This window comes from Eretmochelys imbricata, chromosome 7, assembly GCF_965152235.1.
Source record: "Eretmochelys imbricata isolate rEreImb1 chromosome 7, rEreImb1.hap1, whole genome shotgun sequence".
Classification (NCBI taxonomy): domain Eukaryota; kingdom Metazoa; phylum Chordata; order Testudines; family Cheloniidae; genus Eretmochelys; species Eretmochelys imbricata.
In genome coordinates this window covers 90,741,982-90,760,455 of record NC_135578.1, presented here as the reverse complement: position 1 = coordinate 90,760,455, position 18,474 = coordinate 90,741,982, and the positions used below count along the sequence as shown (strand labels likewise).

The 18,474-nt window shown below is 39.6% G+C and overlaps 1 protein-coding gene across 3 annotated transcripts in view; it reads left to right on the top strand.

Moving 5' to 3' along the window:
• RNLS (renalase, FAD dependent amine oxidase) overlaps positions 1–18,474 on the top strand; it is a 141,656-nt gene that overhangs the window by 108,516 nt on the left and 14,666 nt on the right. For 2 of the 3 annotated variants that reach the window (XM_077822373.1, XM_077822374.1), the window contains exons 5-6: positions 1,902–2,075; positions 17,740–17,915. In XM_077822373.1, the coding sequence (XP_077678499.1) occupies positions 1,902–2,075; positions 17,740–17,915 (350 nt within the window). Of the gene's footprint in view, positions 1–1,901; positions 2,076–9,391; positions 9,444–17,739; positions 17,916–18,474 lie in introns of all 3 variants that reach the window. The other variant, XR_013346687.1, reaches the window with a different exon arrangement.

The window sequence follows — 18,474 nt, the reverse complement described above, 5'->3', positions numbered from 1 at the left end:
CATCGTTTTTCCATTTGCTGTATGTTAATTACTATGGGAGGAAGATTGCTTTGCTAGGAGTATGTCACTAACAAGAACAGAATAAAATCAATCTATTCCCTCTTGCTGAAATGTCACTAATTATCCAGTTGCTATGCTGCTTAGCTATTTGTTATACTATAAGGACTATAGTTGGATACAAGTATTCAGTATGCCTAATAATTCCTTAATAAAAATTGCTAATCATTTTGCTTTTGATGTAATTCAGTGTAAAGCTAGGTGTTTTGAGAATTGGGCTTTTGTCTCTCCTAGACTGGCTTCTTGTTATTGAATCTGTAAAACATAATAATGAAACGAGAAGCTTCACATATGACAGGAGAACTCTGATATCCCATAATTGTGCTTCATCTTTATTATCTACTAACTTCAGGTCTCAAAGACCTTGTTGAATATGTACTTTAGTGGTACAAAAATATGAACCCTGCCTTTGTCATAGTAAATAGTGTAATTGTTGCTGTTTGCTCAGATGAAACAATAATTTTTGAAGTTTGTCATCTGCTGCTACAAAAATTTTCTCCATTTTATAAAGATTATAAAATTATGAAAATCAATCAAAACTAATAAATATGGAAAAAGAGAAGAGTTGGTAACAGAAAATTTTGATTTAGAATTGGACTAAAAGCTTCTAAATAAGCTTAAAATACACACAGCTAAAAGAATCACATTTTATTTTAAATTCCTTTGGATATTTTTCTCTATCCTTTCTATGGGGGTGGTATCTTAAATCTTGACTTTTGCACAAAGTACACTTACTGCTAAATAGTTAAAAACTATTTCAGTTGTTTCTCTTTATTCTCCGTTGCTCATCAAGTTGCTTATCATTTTGTATGCTTGAATAAAGAGTTAAAATAGGATGAGGACAGAAGACATTAAACTAGATGGATTAAGAGCAATTCCTTTGTTTTAAGGTTTGCAGTTCTTCCTATTGCTCACCATGAATTGCGGTGCTTGTGTGTGCTCTGGAGCTGCACTTGGAAGAGATAAAGCATTGGCAGCCATGAGCACCATGCACTGACAAAAATGCTTCCCACTGTTCCCCTGAAACATAACCTTCCTTAGCCAGTGAAGATCAGTGCTGTGTGCTGGACCCCGTGCTCTTGCTGGCCCATCGCCTGGCAGTAGCCATTCTTCTCAGTTGATTTCACCTTATGGATCATAAATGATAAAGCACCATTCTCAGTAGCCCTATCAGTTGTTCAGTGCACTTTTCATCTCCCCCCTATAAGACTGAGCCCTAAAGCCTAATCCAGTAAAGCACTTAAGCACATGCTTAATTTTAAGTGTTTGCTTTAAATCCCATGGAAGTCAGTAATAATTAACACTGATATCAGTAGAATGTAAGCCAATCCCTAAAATTAAGCCTAAACTTAATTGCTTTGTTGAAATGGGATAGACTGCAGAATCAGGACCTAAATCACTATTTTTTCCAAAGTTTCAAGGGTTCCTAGATAAAGAGTTTGTTAATTATGTACAACCGTTTTGTTTAGGCAGTCACATAGCCAATAGTGTATAGGCTACTTTAATTTTCTCACATGAGCAGTCCCACTGAGTACACCAGAACTAAGGGCTCCACAATCAGGCTCCTCTCATAAACGCTTTAAGTCAGTGTCTGCTACTGGATAAATAGGATATAAACCACTAGCAAAAAGTGAGTTTATCTAGGATGCACTTAATACCATACCTCTAAAATGTTTGGATAAATCACGCAGAAAGTAATAAGAAGCTTTTAGCTTTTAATATTAAGTGATAAACAGACTGAGTATCCTAGTCCTGTTTTAGGAAAAAATTAATCAGCTTAGCTATCGTATTCACAAGTTTAATGCTTTGAGAGAAAAGTGATTGTCTAATTTGTTTTTCCACAGTAATTAAGGAAAGTCAAAAGCAGCAACTGGAATCTGTGAGCTACTCCTCTCGCTATGCTCTGGGACTCTTTTATGAAGCTGGCACGTGGATTGATGTCCCCTGGGCTGCACAGTACATCACCAATAATCCCTGCATACGCTTCATCTCCATCGATAATAAGAAGCGCAATATAGGTCAGTGCTCCTATTATTTCCCTTAAACACAGTAACAATAGAGGGTGTAGATCATGAAAAATGCTGTTTAATTGAGTGTTGCTATTCTGAACAGAGCAAGTATTTAACTCCAAGCCACAGGGGATAAAATTTAATGTCACATTTGGCCTGTAATAAAAATGCACTATGAAACCAGGGAAGTTTTCAGAAAATCATCACCCAGCACATGGTTTGTATTACTGAATTTATGAAAACAGTGTCAGAGGATTTAAAACATCAAAATGTTACTATTCCAAGAAATAGTGTACATTCTATTATTTCAGAGTAGCAGCCGTGTTAGTCTGTATTCACAAAAAGAAAAGGAGTACTAGTGGCACCTTAGAAACTAAACATTAATTCATGCACATGCCAGTTTATCTACCATCATCTATTATTTTACAACTCTTGATCTTTCCATTGAGCATGCTTGGAACTGTTAATGAATTATATAATCAAGCCTGATCAGTCTAATTCAGTGTTAGCTAGTTTATTTTTTCATCATGGAAAATCTTTGAGATTACAGTATGCACAGTATTACTTCACAAGACTACTTTGCAGAGTGCTGCTTAAGAGCTTAGCAGGCATTCTGTGAGGCTTACCCTTCTCATCGCTTTGTTGAAGATAGTCAAAAAACAGATATTATACTGTACTTATTAATCATTGTTAGCAAGAATCCCATAGGAAAACTACAACTCTTGGATCATGTTAAAAGTAACTATGGGCAACTTTCTAATATGTATATTTTGTGAACCATTAATCTTTTTTTTGGGGGGAAGGGAATGTTGGATGAGTTTTTTGTTTTGTTTTTTTATTGCGGGGGACGGGAAGAATGTGAATCCTATATTGCTGAAATTCTTGGAAAATAAAAATTGGCAAAAATTTGTGATCACTACATTGTAGTGAAGTAAAGTTCTGACTACCTTGGTTAAATCTCTTTCACTTATTTTTGGTGGCGTTTCTTAGAACATCCCAACTACACAACTATTTCAAAAATCTAACTGGGACGTCCATAGTCTAGTGGACTGAGCATGGGGCTAGGAATAAGGAGATCTGAATTTCTCTTCCCAGCTCTGCCACTGACTCACTGTGACCTTGACAAGTCAGTGAACTTCTGTTACTTCATCTGTGAAATGGGAATAATAATCTATCCATTTTTGCAAAACACATGGATATTTGTGCTAAAAAGTGCTGTGAACTACTGAACAACATGGGCGAGTAAGGATTCTCAGGATCAGGCGCTATATAAATACAAGGTAGTATTAATTCACTGAACTGAAGCAGATGAACCTAGAAATATTTCTTTTTAATCTATCTTGTTCAGTCTGAACTGATTGAGTTTAAATTCATACTTCGTATATGCACTGATCAGCATCTAACTGTGAAAGTACTCAGGTGTGCCCATCACTAGGGTTTCCCAAATACCAACAAAATTATAAAGTAATCATATCAGAAAGGCTGGATTCATTTTTCCTTGTATTATACCAAATACATGGAATTTTAAAACTATTATTGTATTAATTACCATCTTTAGGAAGTAAGGCAAGCCATTCTTTAGCATTATTATTGTGGGAAAGCTGTGGCAATGAGATGATCTCATATTTCCCTCAGGCAGCAAGAAAACCTGAGGTTGTTCTACTTACTGGTGTAAGGGTACAGCTATGGACCAGCTGCCTGGAAAGGCTTGCCTCCTGCTATATAGTTTTCACCCTGTTTTCTAACTCCAGCATCCCCAAATAATACAGCTGTCAAGTAGGTCTCAGAGAGAGAGGCCATTCCTGAGATATCCCAGGGGCAGCTCATGTGAGATCATTAAAGATCACCATCTGGACCTTGACCTGAATCCAGTAATGAACAAGGAGCCAATGTAACATAACAAGTTCCAAAGTGATATGCTTAAGTCTTGCTGTGCTGCTGTTGCATGCTCAAACTTCCTGGTTTTCTCTTCCGTCCTCACATTTGCAGTAGCTAATTGTGGTAGTCAGGCTTGGAGGTGAGAAACTTCTATTTTGATGTGGCCAGGTCCCCACTTGGCCACTGGGGATGATCACAGGCATTTCTTGTTCCTGTTGCATCACCTTGAAGATCAGAGAGTGTGTGTCCCCAAACTGAGGGTGATGATGTAGTTTGGGCCATCGTTTCTAAGTATTTCCCTTTTCCCACCAAAATCACCTGGCGTCTTTTTCAGATTTTGTTTTAGCCAGTGACTCGTACTGCCCCAGGCATACTGACTGATGGTGCTGTTTATTGATGGCACAATTAACCAACTGTGTAGCAAGTGTTTTGGACATATTAATATGTTACTAAAGATCATCAAAATTTATATATTCAAGATGACACACTCTTTCCACCTGGTAGTGTAGGCTCCAAAGTATCATGATGATAAATTCTCTAGGAAAGTGCAATTTCTCAAGAAAAATGAACTGCCTAGCTGTTGCAGGGTTTGAACAAGCTGAGGACCAGCAATTGCAGATGAACTGCCTCCCACAAGGCCTCATTACAACATATAAAGAGCCAGCCAGCTCTCTCTTTTGTACTCGGTTCCTTGTTAACTTGAATTTTAGAAAATTAAACTTTGTTCCAAGAAAACTAGTCGTGGAGTGGGAGAATAATGCATGTTAGCAAGAAAAGAGAAATATTTCTGATGGTGGGTGCTCCTGCATAGCATTGGAGGTTTGAAAGACATGCCCTTGCTCTGTTTATTAAGGATATTTTAATAAATAAAAATATAAACATCTGAATAGCACAAGTAAACTGTCAAGGAGAGATTTTTGTTTCTTTATACACAACTCCTAATGTTACGGGAATATGTATAATTACACACACACAAGTAGCATTCAATGTGTAGTTTACTTATATTAGCAGTATAGTAACTGAAACACTGTTTTACAAAGTTTTCTTTGATTAGTTTTAGTATATATATAAATAGTTTACACTTTCATTTTTCTCTTACTGCAGCCTTAATAGGCATACATTGTGTTTAAGTAAGAAATAGTTGCTTAAGCACACACACACAAAAGGTGGCAAGTATTAAGATACAAACAAAACATGGTGGGGGGAACAGTGCCCCACTACTTTTATGTACAATAATGTATACACAATAAGTTAAGCAAAGATTTTATGTTATCTGGGTTTTACATTGCCAATGAAAACTTATTGGTAAACAACACAGAACTGCAGCCTTGAAGAGCACTACAGCCTTCTGTTATGGGAATCTCAGTTATTTTTCAAAGTAATAGATGTTGCTAAAATAGATATATGCGTACACCGTCTGCACAAAGACAAGGTTATTTATAGCTGTTACATTCTATTGCTCGTTACAGAAGTACCAACCTTTTCTTTTTTTGTTTACAAAAGACTTGGTAATTATCACTTTGACTCATCTAGCAAATGACATCAGATAAGGAAAAAGAAATAAATAGAACTTTATAGTGGTGGTTTGACTTTTTGCTGGTGAGATTTCCAAATAAAAAGTGAACAATTTACTGTTACTAAAATCATGATAGGATACCGTTTGTTATCAAAGCTAGTCAGTTGTCTCAGATTGGCAGATGAGACGTAAGCCAAGAAATAATACAGGAATAGTAATTTTGTTCATTTGAAGGAATATGATGTTCACTCATGGCATTACTGTGCTTTCACATAGGCATTGCTTACCACTCTCTATTGATCAAGTAAATAAATATTTTATGTTGTATTTACTGTACAGAAGATGCAGGCCATTAAAGTATATCATTGCTAGGAGACCCACTAGCTGTATAAAATAATGTTCAGTATTGAGGTGCTGCTCAAGAGTCCCCACTCTGAGTTACATTATAAGACTTGATCCTGCAAAGGGATCTACATAGGTAACCCTTGACTTCACTGTTTGCTGGGGATCTTCACAGGGGACATGTGGGGAAGGAATCCTCCACTGGAGCAGCTCTGAAGCCGCTATAGTGGCCCAGAGGGAATAAACTCAATGGCTAGTGTATTCCCTCTCTGCAAAGGAGAGCTGCTCTTGCTTTGGTTCCCCAAATCCCTGTTCCTATAGGGTAGGGGACTTTGCTAACAAAGAGGAGGGAGCAGTGTCTGTCCCATCACACTTATAGTATGTCATTGAGAAAGAAATTCCAACCACTCCCCTCAAGGAAAACATTCCCTTTGAATCTACTACACACAGCTACTATAAGACCAAACTTGATCTCACAGCTATGCAACCTTGTTGGCATCAGTTGGTTGTGCAGGTGCATAGGTGAGGGCAGAACTTGGCTCTGTAAATAGAGACTAATTGATACAGTTTGAATACTCTGATTCAGGAGCAAAACGAAAGGCTCTGGATTTCTTTGATGATAAATTATTCTGTGCAGTTTTCAGTGTTGGCCTAATTTAACTCTACCAGAGGAACTGAAATCTGTGGCCTAGTAATAGCAAGTCTGCTCCGATGGGGGATACGTCAACACAAGCTGACTCCAACTCCTACTCTGGTGGGTCAGAAGATGGCAAGCACAACCCACAATGGGCCGAGTCAGACAGGGAGTGGATAGGCCATGGCATCCAAGTGGTGCACTGATTCTGTGGTTTCCATGGGCAACCTCCACCATAAAGGCCCTGGGGACTCAGAGGATGCACACTAAATCCCGTGGCGCCCACAGGGCTGTACCAAGCCCTGCATTTGTAAAATCTGTACAGGGTTTTAAAATGCAACTGTTACATATCCTCACTCTCACTTGAGGATTCTAGCTCCTTAACAACCACAGTATCAGGTACTTCAGCTGTCTCACCTTCCTGATTTATATTATAAAACAGAAAAATCAATAGTAACGATTATTCATTGATTGCGCCATTCCCAGTATCTACATGGAGTATGCTCAGCCAGTAACCTCAATGGAGTCTCACCTGTATACACCAGCTGAGGAGCTGACCCACTGTTTTTTAATGAGGCTCATACCTGCAGATGTAGTGTTCTTGAACATTGCGTCATGAAAAGATCCTACTTCTATTGTATATTAACTTCCCTGCATAGTATCTATGTATATTAAAGAGTTAGACAATAGGCTGTTTTAAAAATCCCATTAATATTTATAAGGGACAATGGGAATTCTTCAACAAAATTATTCCAAAAATCATATTTGTAAGACTGCAGAATCTTTACATTCTAAAGGAATAAAGACAGATGACATACAGAAGGTAGCAAGTTCCGTTCTCTTATTTAATCAGCTATGTCATTATATAATTTAAAAGGAAGAGGAAACACATTTTCATGGTTTCAGGCTCAGCATAATTCTTAAGTATCCTTTTTACATTGTAAAGGGAAGACTCCTTTATCCCTCAGTACTGATGGAGCAGTTTTAGGAATAGGCAACAGCTAAAGTTTTGTCTCATGGAAGAGTCTACATCTTATTACATGTGGATTTCCTTGATAATCCCATGCCTAGTCTGCCTCCTTATTATGAAGCCAGTCAGAAACAATCATGAGGATAAAGAAATACTAGATCAGAAATCTAATACTGCTCATACTCCTCTTACGTGAGTTCTTCTAAGACGTACGTACATTACAGTGATACCATGCAGAATAAAGAACCTCTGCAAACCATGGGAATTTTTAAAAGACATTCAAGATCAGTCTGTTCTTTTACCAACCAATAAAATAGATTCCATTAATACTGACATTTTGGAGGAAAGTCTGTGTATTTTTCCTGTTTCTTTTAGGGTCTAGAATTTTATTAGTTATTTTTAGTTTAGATGTAATTTTATTAAATCTAGATCCAGACCTCTCTTCTAGTCTGAGGAATTGAACTGTTCTTCCCTTCCTGGAAATAGTGAGGCAGTTCAGCTGTATCCACAAGGTTTCAAGGAACAAGTGAGGCCATTCCACTTTAGCCCCAGATTCTCTGCTGCTATTGGCACAGAGTGGCATTTATGCTCTCCTTTGTCAGTTGTCTGCCTAGCTTTAATAGCTTATTTTGCCTAACAGAAAGCAAAATCCCAACCCCCACTCTTCACAGACAAATTGGATTTTTTGGATAATGTAAGAAAGTACTCCATGCCTCACATTAAGTGCCATCAAAATCTACCCACCAGGAAACAATATCTTTCCTTTTTAAATCTTCTCTTCTAAATCCAGGTTTTGTGACACTGGTATCCTCCACTTCCCTGGAACATGAGGGGAAAAAAACCTGGTAGATTTTTCCTCTGTGAAAGATGACACCGTTCTTATGGCAGCCTTATAAATAAAGATGTTCTCGTTGCAAACTGAGATTTATAAGTCCCTTTGGCTACTGATGTGAGGGAGAGACTTAGCAAAAAATTCCCAGCAACCCCTGTTAATAATGGTGGGATTCCCAGTATAAACAGTACTCTGGTGACCAGAACAGTTTTTGCCACTGATTTACTAAACCTGCTTGGAAACAGGTATAACCAAACAAGTGGTGAAAATGGGCCTCACTCCCCAGGCCGCAGTGTTGTTCCTTCTAGTTGTAGTATTGTTCAGCTGAACCAGTGTTAGAACCAGTGGGAATATTTTTCTGGACTTCCGTATTGTTGGACACCTTAGTGATTACATGGAAGTAATTTCTTCTGTTTTGCTAAAGCCAGAAGTTAGGGTGTGGCTATTAGTTGTTTCAGAGTTCACAGTGGCTTTTGTTTTGTTGAAAGTTATTGAGTCTTCTCTCTAAACCACAAAGCAGATACAGCAAACACAGGCTGTTGTACAAGTTTTCTCACACTCCCCACAAACGTGCTTCAGTCAGGAGCCAGCGCGACCACTTCTAAGAGTGAGGATGTTCTCTGTACATTCAGTCCTTGGCGCCTCTGTGGAGGCAGAACAAGGGTGTTAATGTGGTAATGTTTTGTCGGTGTCGGATCTTTTTAGCATAGGAACTGAATAGTGATCACCAGTTCAGGCCAAGCACATAACATTCTCTCAGGGTGTATAATTATCTTTGGACAAATACAGCTGGCTTTTATTTTATTTTTACAGAAACGTTGGCCTCTTCTCTGTGAGGACTGCCCAATACTCACTTCAACAGCTATTTGAAACAACTATAGGGTCCTTCACACGGGGTCAAATCCTGACCTTATCTTACACAGGACTAAAGAGTACAGACGTTCCTTGTTCTTTTGCATGGGCACTCAGCACTAACCTGATCAAAATTCAGAACAGAGAGGAAAGGAATTCAAGATGTTCACCCAATATTCTCTTGTATAATTAAAACAGCTCACAAGCTAGAATATCTCACTGTTTTTAGGCCTTTGTCTTCTGAACCTGCTGCTGCTTTTTAAATCTACCATTTTCCATTTCTTCCTTCTCTTCATAAAAGGTATAGTTTTCAGCTTCTCTGATCTCAAGACTGAGGCATCCCAGAATCAAAGGTAAGTTCTCAGGTCACAAAATATGTAGAGACTGAGCCTGTGCCAAACACCATTGTAATGTTGTCGGACTATTTGCCATCTGCCAATAGAGCACTAAACTTTGAATATTCCTGAACTCCACTTTTTAGCTGAGCTAAAGATACAGTTTGCCAGAAGTTTTCGGGCACATCCGGTAACAAACATCATCACACTGATCACAGATGGCTGCTATCTTGAAAGCTCTAAATTTTCTTCTAAATTGAATGATTATACAGCCTGACTTGATAGAATTTCTGGACCAACATTCTTTGTTTTATTTTTAAAGATAACAGAAGCTTTTACTTGACTAATAGAAGTGATCTAGTTTTTAAGCTGTTAATATTGTATGCTATATATACCAAAGTTTCTTTAAAACCTTAAGGGCCATATTCTGACACCTTTTTCTCAGTTTGAGTAGTACCTTATTCTGTAAGTAGCCTCACTGAAATCAGTAGCAGTATTTGGAGAGTCAAGTATTACTCAACATAGAATGAAAAGAATTGTCAGAATACAGCACTAAAAAAAATAGAAAAATGAAAGGACTTAATTCTCCACTGTGTCCAAGCTCTGCTAGGATGCAGGGTGGAGGCAATATTGAGCCAGTTGCCGCTCCCTGATAATGTGCGAGTTAGCCCTTACAGAATTTGGAGCAGTTAAGGGCCTGCTCTAACTTATGCCCGTGGAAGATAGATGTAGTAGAGCTCTGCTCTGATACAACCGCTTCGTGATTTTAGCATGCCTCATTCCTTCCCCTTCACCAAAGGTTAGGGGGTGGCTGCCACCGCATCTGCCTTTGTCATCCACATCCCCGCAGAGATTTCCCCTGCACAAAGGGAATTCTCTGCTGACCAGCTCCAGCCATAATCTGTTCACTTTGTGCCTATTCAGTAGCGCAAAGCAAAGAGAACAGAACTGACGCAAAGAGCCCAAAATATTTTTCAAATTTTATTCACTATTTAAACACAGAAGTCATTTTTCAGCTAAGACTCTGGTGCTAGAGACTTGATGAATTGTTGCATCATGGATAATGTATTGTATCTTTAATTAAGATTCTTTTGAGCTAAAAGTTTAAAATATATCTGTTAAACTTGAGTGAATAAAACTGAGTTTCCAAGAAGAAAGGCTTATAGAAAAGGAGTGAACAATAATAATTTGCCTAAGTGCTTTAAATCACAAAATTAATACAAGTGAATGCTATCCAAGCCAAATACAAATAAGCACATTTCATGAAGCTTTCCCATTCAGAATCTCATACTCTCCTTTCCTGATTCTCTTTCCTGCCAAATTGTGTGTTTTGCAAGATATAAATGCATGAAAAGACCATTTTTCTTTTCTGCTTCTTACAGGTTTTGGAAAAGAATCCATTGAGATAATACTCCAAACATAACATAATATATTATTCTTTTCTGTATAACTGAAAGTAAAATGAATCTTCAAAGAGATGGATTTAATCTCTGAATTTTTCACCTTTAATCAAGTATTGCCATTTGTCAATATTTTGTGACATGGTAAACAAGAAAAACTAGTCCAGTTATGACTATGTCCTTCGTAATTCATAAGAAACTCAGTGTATGAACTTATATTAAGTTAGTTTTCCGCTGTTGCAGTATATGGTGGTAATATTGAGAATAAAGACATTGATCAGCTGGAGAAAAACACCTGTTTTGGATATGCCTTTTAGTGAATTCTTGTTAACACAGATGTCTGTCAATAGGTCCAATATTTTTCAAGGATCATTTCTCACTTGTCCCTTGTGATCTGAAGAGACAGATGTTAAACTGAATTATTGGCATTGAGCCAGTGGGTTTGAGAGGAGTTACCAGTGTCAGGAGCTTGATAAAGATGCCCAGAGACTAAAGGACAGACTCTACCTTTTAAAAAGTATATTTGCTGCAGATCCTGAAGTCAAAGGAGGCTGAAACATCAAGAAAAAAAATGCAGGAAGAAATTACTTCCCTTGCACTAGTCACAGCTAAATTACCTAAAACAAGGTCAGGAGACTGAGGCCTACTTATATGGATTAAATAGCTATGGGTATGTCTACATAGCAGTGTAAATCCAGCTCTGTGGGACTCAAGCCCACACGCACGGTGTTTATAAGCCCAGGTTTGAGCATCCACACTGAATATTGACCCTGGGTTTAGACTTTCTGGACCCACCTCTCACACCCAGGCTCATGCGTCTATACTGCACTATGCAGAGCTAAGCCAAACCAGACTATCCCAGGCTTCCTAGCATCCTCCCCAGCTGTAGCAGCTCTAGTCCTTAGTTTGTGGTGCACTGTGGGAAAACTTAACTGTTCATCCAATGGCACTTTACAGGAACTTGTTGCAGCCTGCCAACACTTCCTGCCGAGCAGTCTTTTGAGCTACATGCTCCTGGCAACAGCAGTCTGAAACATGGAGGAGTTACCATTTGAAGAACTTGCCCTGCTTGCACTTTCACTCCTGTGTCAGGAAATGGGCAGAGCAGCTGGTGGACATTTCAGTGGCATTTTCTGATCTACCGAAGGCACTTTTGGAGGAGGACAACGATGATACAGACATGGCAGACTCAAGCTGGCTGATGCGGCTCACAATTCTCAGTGTAGTTGCCTATGCTAAGTAGTGTTGACTGGTGCTTCTAGAGCAGGATCACAAGCACGGGCCATGCAGATCACATAGCCATGCAGAGCTGGGAAGACCAGCAATGGCTCCAGAACTTTTGCAAGAAGAAAGCTTCATTTCTGGAGATTTGCAAGCAGCTTGCTCCAACCCTCCACCATCAATGCACATGCATGAGGGCTGCCATAACCATCCGGAAGCTGGCTATCTCAGCCTGCTACAGGTCCATTGCTGAGCAGTTTGGTGTTGGAAAGTCAACTGTGGGGGCTGTCATGGCAGAACTTTTTGAGGCAATCAGGCATGTGATTTACCCAAAGGCGTTTGGTGTCAACAATGTCCCTGCAGTAAATGCTGGTTTTGATTGGGATGTTATTTGAGAGAATAGGGTTTCCAAATTGTGCCAGGGCCATCGATAGGACTTATGCGCCCATAGTTTGCTCTTTCATGGAGCACGTGAGTACATAAACCGCAAAGGTTCATTGTTTTGCAGGCTCTTGTCAACCACAGAGGCTGATTTGTGGATGCCAATGTGGGTTGCACAGGAAAAGTTCAGGATGCCAGAGCTTGCACCAATAAGGAGTCTATCTACCTTCCTGGACAGACCAGGATGCTATTCACACCAAATATAGATTAGAAGTTAAAATTGGAAAGGCACTACACATTTCTGTCCATTTCAGTGTACAAATGTAGTCCATTGTGGCTACACATACACCAGCCATGGTTTTCACAGGTCAGTGTTTGTGAAGCCATGGTTTTCCTTTCTGTCCTCTGGCATGGACTGGTAAGCGTAAGGATGTGATCCATGATGTCACATAGGATATTGGGGGACATAGGGAGTTGCTACCATGGAGTTCTCTAAGGACTGCAGAGAGTGGGGAGTCCAGAATTTTTGAATCTTAGGTCAACCAGGGTCTGCACCATTTGGGTCTGCTGTGTCTCTCTCTCATTTTCCTGCTGGGACTTTCTCCTCTTCACTCTTTCCTTCTCCATGTCCATGGCAATTTCTTTAGACTTATAAGCAGTTTACAGTATCATTGATCATGAGCTTTTGGTGGTTCAGGTGTGGACCTTGGCTTGGGCAGACTAGTTCACATTTTATATGTTCTGTTTTTTCAGGACAGGAGAATCCAAGGGATGCCCCGAAGGTTCTCTTGTCTGATTCTACAAGGCTATGTGCTAACGCCACTTCTGTTCAACATGTATTTAAAAAGCCATTGGGGGAGATAGTGAGATGGTAAGTGCAATGGGGCTGTGCTGTGCTGCCATCAGCATGTGGATGGCATACACTTCTAAGTCTTTTCATCTGAATTGGATGGCTCAGTCTAATATGCCATTGTATAGATGGGATAGGGTTTGGGATGGATGGAAGTGAGCTGGCTGAGACTCAATCCAGACAAGAGAGAGTTGATACTGCTTGTTAAGAACATGCATTTTATAAGAGATAATTTCCCAGGTAGGAGTGCTTTATCCCACTAACTACATCTGCTTTTTGTATCATCATTATTATTAAAGCACAGAGAATGTAAGTATTTGCTTTATTCCAGCACTTCAACTTTGCAAATAATTTTTGGATGCCAAAATATATGGTCAATCAAACTATGAAGAACAATTGGATTATTCCAATGATAATTGAACAAAAACAAAACAAAAAAACAGGTTTTGGTCTGAAATTTATATTTACCTTAAAATTAATTTTCTGATTCTTACTAGCTTTTCATGATAATTCAAGTCTCATATTGCTCCAGAGGTTGTCCTTTTGGAGCAACCTGAAATATGGTTTCTGTGTGCCATGAACAATTTTGTGTTGTTTATGAAGGATTATTTCTTGTGTGTACGTAAACCTACATGTGTCTATGATTAATTTTTATAAAAAACCCTGCCCCACTCCTTGAACTTTTACATTGGTTTTGATTTGTTTGGTATACATGTTTCCAATTATCTATGTTTATTTTCTCTTTATGTCTCAGGACATTACATATATTAATTTGCATTGGAAGATATATATGAGGAAAGATAGGTTAAAATAAAACCAAACCTGCAGCTGACACATCCCATCGCGAGATGGAGTTTCTCACCCTTGGTTAACAGTTCATAACAGTAAAGGAGCTAAAATGAAATGCCCGCTGACAGAAAGGGATTATGCACAATCACACATGCAGTCCAGATGAGTGACATCTCCCCCAGTTTCTGTGCACATCGAACAGCAGGTGCAGGCTGTGTGCTCCCCTGCAAGGCCATAGCACTTCTCGCCCACCCAGACACAAGCAGCACTTCTCTTTCCCTTCCACTTGCCAGCATCTCCTTCACCTCTCCATCTTTTGCCAAGTAACAGCAGCTCCATCCCAGTCCCCCTTTCTCTGACGCACTACCCACTGCTGGGCACGGGAAGGGGGAAAGGGCAATGGGTGAAATGAAGGGAGAGGAAGGCAAGCCAGAGAAGAAAATAGTCCATGGTAGAAACAGGAAGAGGAAAGAGAACATCATGAAAGGAAGAGAGAGAGAGAGAGAGTTATATGAGAAAAGTAAAGTAACATGTTATGAGAGAATGAAAAAGATGGACAAAAAAGAAAAAAAAGTCAATTTTAAGGTTTGTACGCTGTGTTTTTAAATGCACCATGGGGTCAATATAAATTGACAGAATTCATATATTTATGTAAATATGTAAGCAAATTAGTTATGATACTCAGGCTCTTAGAACACTTGATAGTACATCACATCACTTGTGGTTGTACACCATGCAGTTCTTCAACAGTTCAGATCTGAAAGAGGAAGTGCTTTCTCCTCTTGACTCATACTTTCATACTCTAGCTGTCATGGGTGTGGCTGCTTGTCTGTGTCAGAGTTTGGGATGTTATTTGTTTAAATTACGCTTGGCATTTGCTGCTGTGTTTCAGAGAGTTCTAAAAGGATGAAAGCAGCAATAGGAGTCCTGGTTGTTGACAGATAATCACAATCCCCTTGAGCTACAGTAGGCCAGTGTGCTTTACATTTTACTATGACCTGCCCTCCAGAATATTAGAATAGTCATACAGAAGAAAAGTGGGGTCATGCCACATGGTTGGAACTTGTTTATATTTTGACAGCAGAGTGGAGCTAGAACATAGGCAAATTTGAAATTTCATAGTGAAAAATAAATTGTGTGATTGCAATCAGCTAAAGTTAACTTGAACAAATCCAATGCATACTGGAAGAGCTGTAACAGACAAACTTATCTCGTATAATTTTACTTTTGTGAGCTAACATGCTCTACCACACTACTGTGTTTACAGAACTACAATGAAGTTGGCCAAGATCTTGGCCATTTTTAAAGACTCTGATTTGCTCTGCTTTTGTTTTTGAACGTTAGCATCCAAGAATAACCCTTAATTTTAAAAAATGCCCTTCCAATAACCACTGTTTTAAGTTCATAGCTGTTTAGGTTTCAAGCGAAATTACAGGAAGTTCTCTTCTGCTGTTCCCAACAATAACACATCTCCTGACTGCTGTTCCTCATTGCTGTGTGATACAGTGACATGCTGTGTCTTCTCACTTTAGCTAATAGGAGCCTTTCCCTTTCTATTGTTCTTCTTTTCTGCCTGGGAAGCTTCATGATTTTACATTATTCTTTGTATTTGGTGGCCAGTGTAAACACATAGGTCGCTGGCAGTAGGCTGCCTCAAAGCCCATGCCACTTAACTCTTTGCACCTAAGGTGAGTATATTTACTATGTGGTGCTGAGGGTGCGTATGCTTCTTAGGCAACTTGCTTCCCATGTCCCCAAAATGTGGCATGCTCTCCTTTCCAGTGCAGTTCCATCGCTTTTCGTTCCCTCTTTACAATAAATCCTCCTCTAGCTTCCCAGCTTCTGCTTTTAGAGTCTTATGAAAAGGGCTGTCCTGCCACAAATATGCTCCATACAAGGAAGTTCCTGTGACAGTTAGGCAATATATCTGTGTTCTGAAAGAATCATATCTGATTTCCTTCTAGTTCATCTGCAATCATATCTGATTTCCTTCAAGTTCATTTCCTTCTAGTTCATCAGGCTTCGCCTCAGCCTGCCTGCCAGACGGCCTCTGAGCTGGGGACCCCATGGCTTCCAGGGTGTATGTCTCTGGGGCAGCCCACGAAGCAGACAACCTCTGAAGTGGGGACCCCAGGGCCTGCAGCTTGGGGGCAGCACTGCCTCTGTGGATTGGAACCAAACCCAGAAACACACAAAAAGGGGTTGGGGAGCAGACTGGGGCACGGGCAGTGCATTCAAGAGTTTTGTTTTGTTTTACATTGATCTGTAATGCTCTTGTGCTTTTCAAAAGTAAAGTGTATGTGTGTGTGTGTAAGTAATTCATTTGCTAAGCCTATGTTTCCTTGCTTTACTGCCACATGGACCCTGAAGGCTGTAACTAGGGGAACCAGAACTCTCCAGCCATGGGGACTCTGAAGGGAATGTGTCCAAGCAACTGGGGGCCTCAGGAGGTCTGTGACACTGGTTCTGTGGATTTGGCAGATTGGAGCCAAGAATGATGTCAAACATGCACCTGTGAGACCCAGATCTAGGAACAGTCTATCTCTACCGAGACCCAGGGAGCTTAGCAGCATGTAGGATTCAGTTGTTGGATCCCATCGCAACAGGCTGGTGTCTGTCAAGGGAGCAGGACTGCAGCAGGTTGTTACAGTCCCCACCATCAACCTCTATTGCAGACACTTGCAGCCTCCCTCCTGTTATTTCTTAGACTGAAGTAGAATAAGACCCAGCATCAGGGGAAAGCTGATCTCAATGAGTAGTCTTGCAAGGGAGAGGACCGTTACTGGGCAAGGGAGTTGGACTCAGTCAAGATTCACTGCAGTAGGATTCCTGACCCACTCTTCCCTTCCAGTGGGCTCACGCCCTCCTTCCTCCCCATAACAGCAATCCCTAATGGGCCTGATGAAATCTCTGGAAATTAGCCAGACCCAAATTACATGCACCAGGGAATGTGATGGGTTCCCCAAGAGCTTCACATTCTTCTGTAGAACAAAACATCCAACTTCTTATTTACTCGCATCCATTTGTCATTTTCTGATACACACTTGTGCATAATTCAGAATGAGCAGCAAATAACTTGACATCTCTGCAGAGATGAAAACCCAGGCTCAAATTGTATATCTATCAAACTAAGTCATGGTATTAAACCCTAATAAAGAAGAACATTCTGCACTAACAAGTGAAGTTGTTAGTATTGCTGGCCTGATTTAGTACATGGTCTACTTAACTTAAAGACCTCTGTTTCACTTCCCACTGTAGTAAATGTATGTCTACATCATAAATGGTACCTTACCTAGATATATGTGCTCAATATAGGCAAAAAATCTTCGGAGGGGGGCTCACAAAAAACCTTGGGGGAACAAGAGTGTGCATCCAATAACTTGAGGGAGGAACATTTGAAAATGTAGCCTTAAGTGTCTACACTATGTGTCTGAGTCTCTCCTAAAGATACATTGAATAACTTTTAGTAGTAAGGATGGTGGCTGGTACCTGTAAGGTATTCTGTTTAGTTTCATTTTAGGCAGACTGACATCCATGACATCTATTATCAATTTCCACAACTAAGTTTTTAAATTTAGGAGCAGTGTAACCAATCCTTAGTTCAGTTGATTCAGTGAAAGTTTTGGGGTTATTTTTGAAAGCAGTTGTCTTTCCTTCTGTGTCACCCATGCAGAGTCTTCCGAATTTGGGCCATCTGTTGTTGTGCACACCAGTGTACCATTTGGAATTGCACATCTAGAATGGGATAAGGAAAAGGTGCAGCCGATAATCCTGGATCAGCTGGAAAATATTATGCCAGGTCTGCCTAAACCAACTAGCATCAAGTGCCAGAAGTGGAGATACTCTCAGGTAATTATCTATCATAAAGAATGATCTGTTAGTAACAGAGAGGCCATCATATTACAGCTTACTCTGAAGAAAACGATGTTATAATATTGAGCTCTTGTATATCTGTACAATCAATTTGTAGACTGCTTTACAATCAATCATTCTGGATGAAAGCTACTATATGGATATATGGGCACTGCCATTTTACAGGTATACTGTATCCACTGTATACAGGACTCTTAAAGCTAAGTGCATTATCAACTATCCACAGGTTTACAGAGAGTAAGTAGGTTAAAATCTGATTATTATCCTTCATAATGCATCCATAATGCATTCATCCATAGTTAAACTTCTACATAAAGAATACGGCAAAATAATTTTCACTAGTTGGGTGTGGGGTGGGTGGGTTGAACTACTGAACATTTTTAGCATTTTTTATCCCTTTTGTACAAAGAATAAAGTTACCCAGAGTTCACTATATGTGAAAGTAGGGCATGTTGTAAGGGGTACAGCAAGGAAATAATTCAGCAGCCCTTTTCTCATGAACCCATGCATTTCAACAAGATTTTTGCTGTATTAT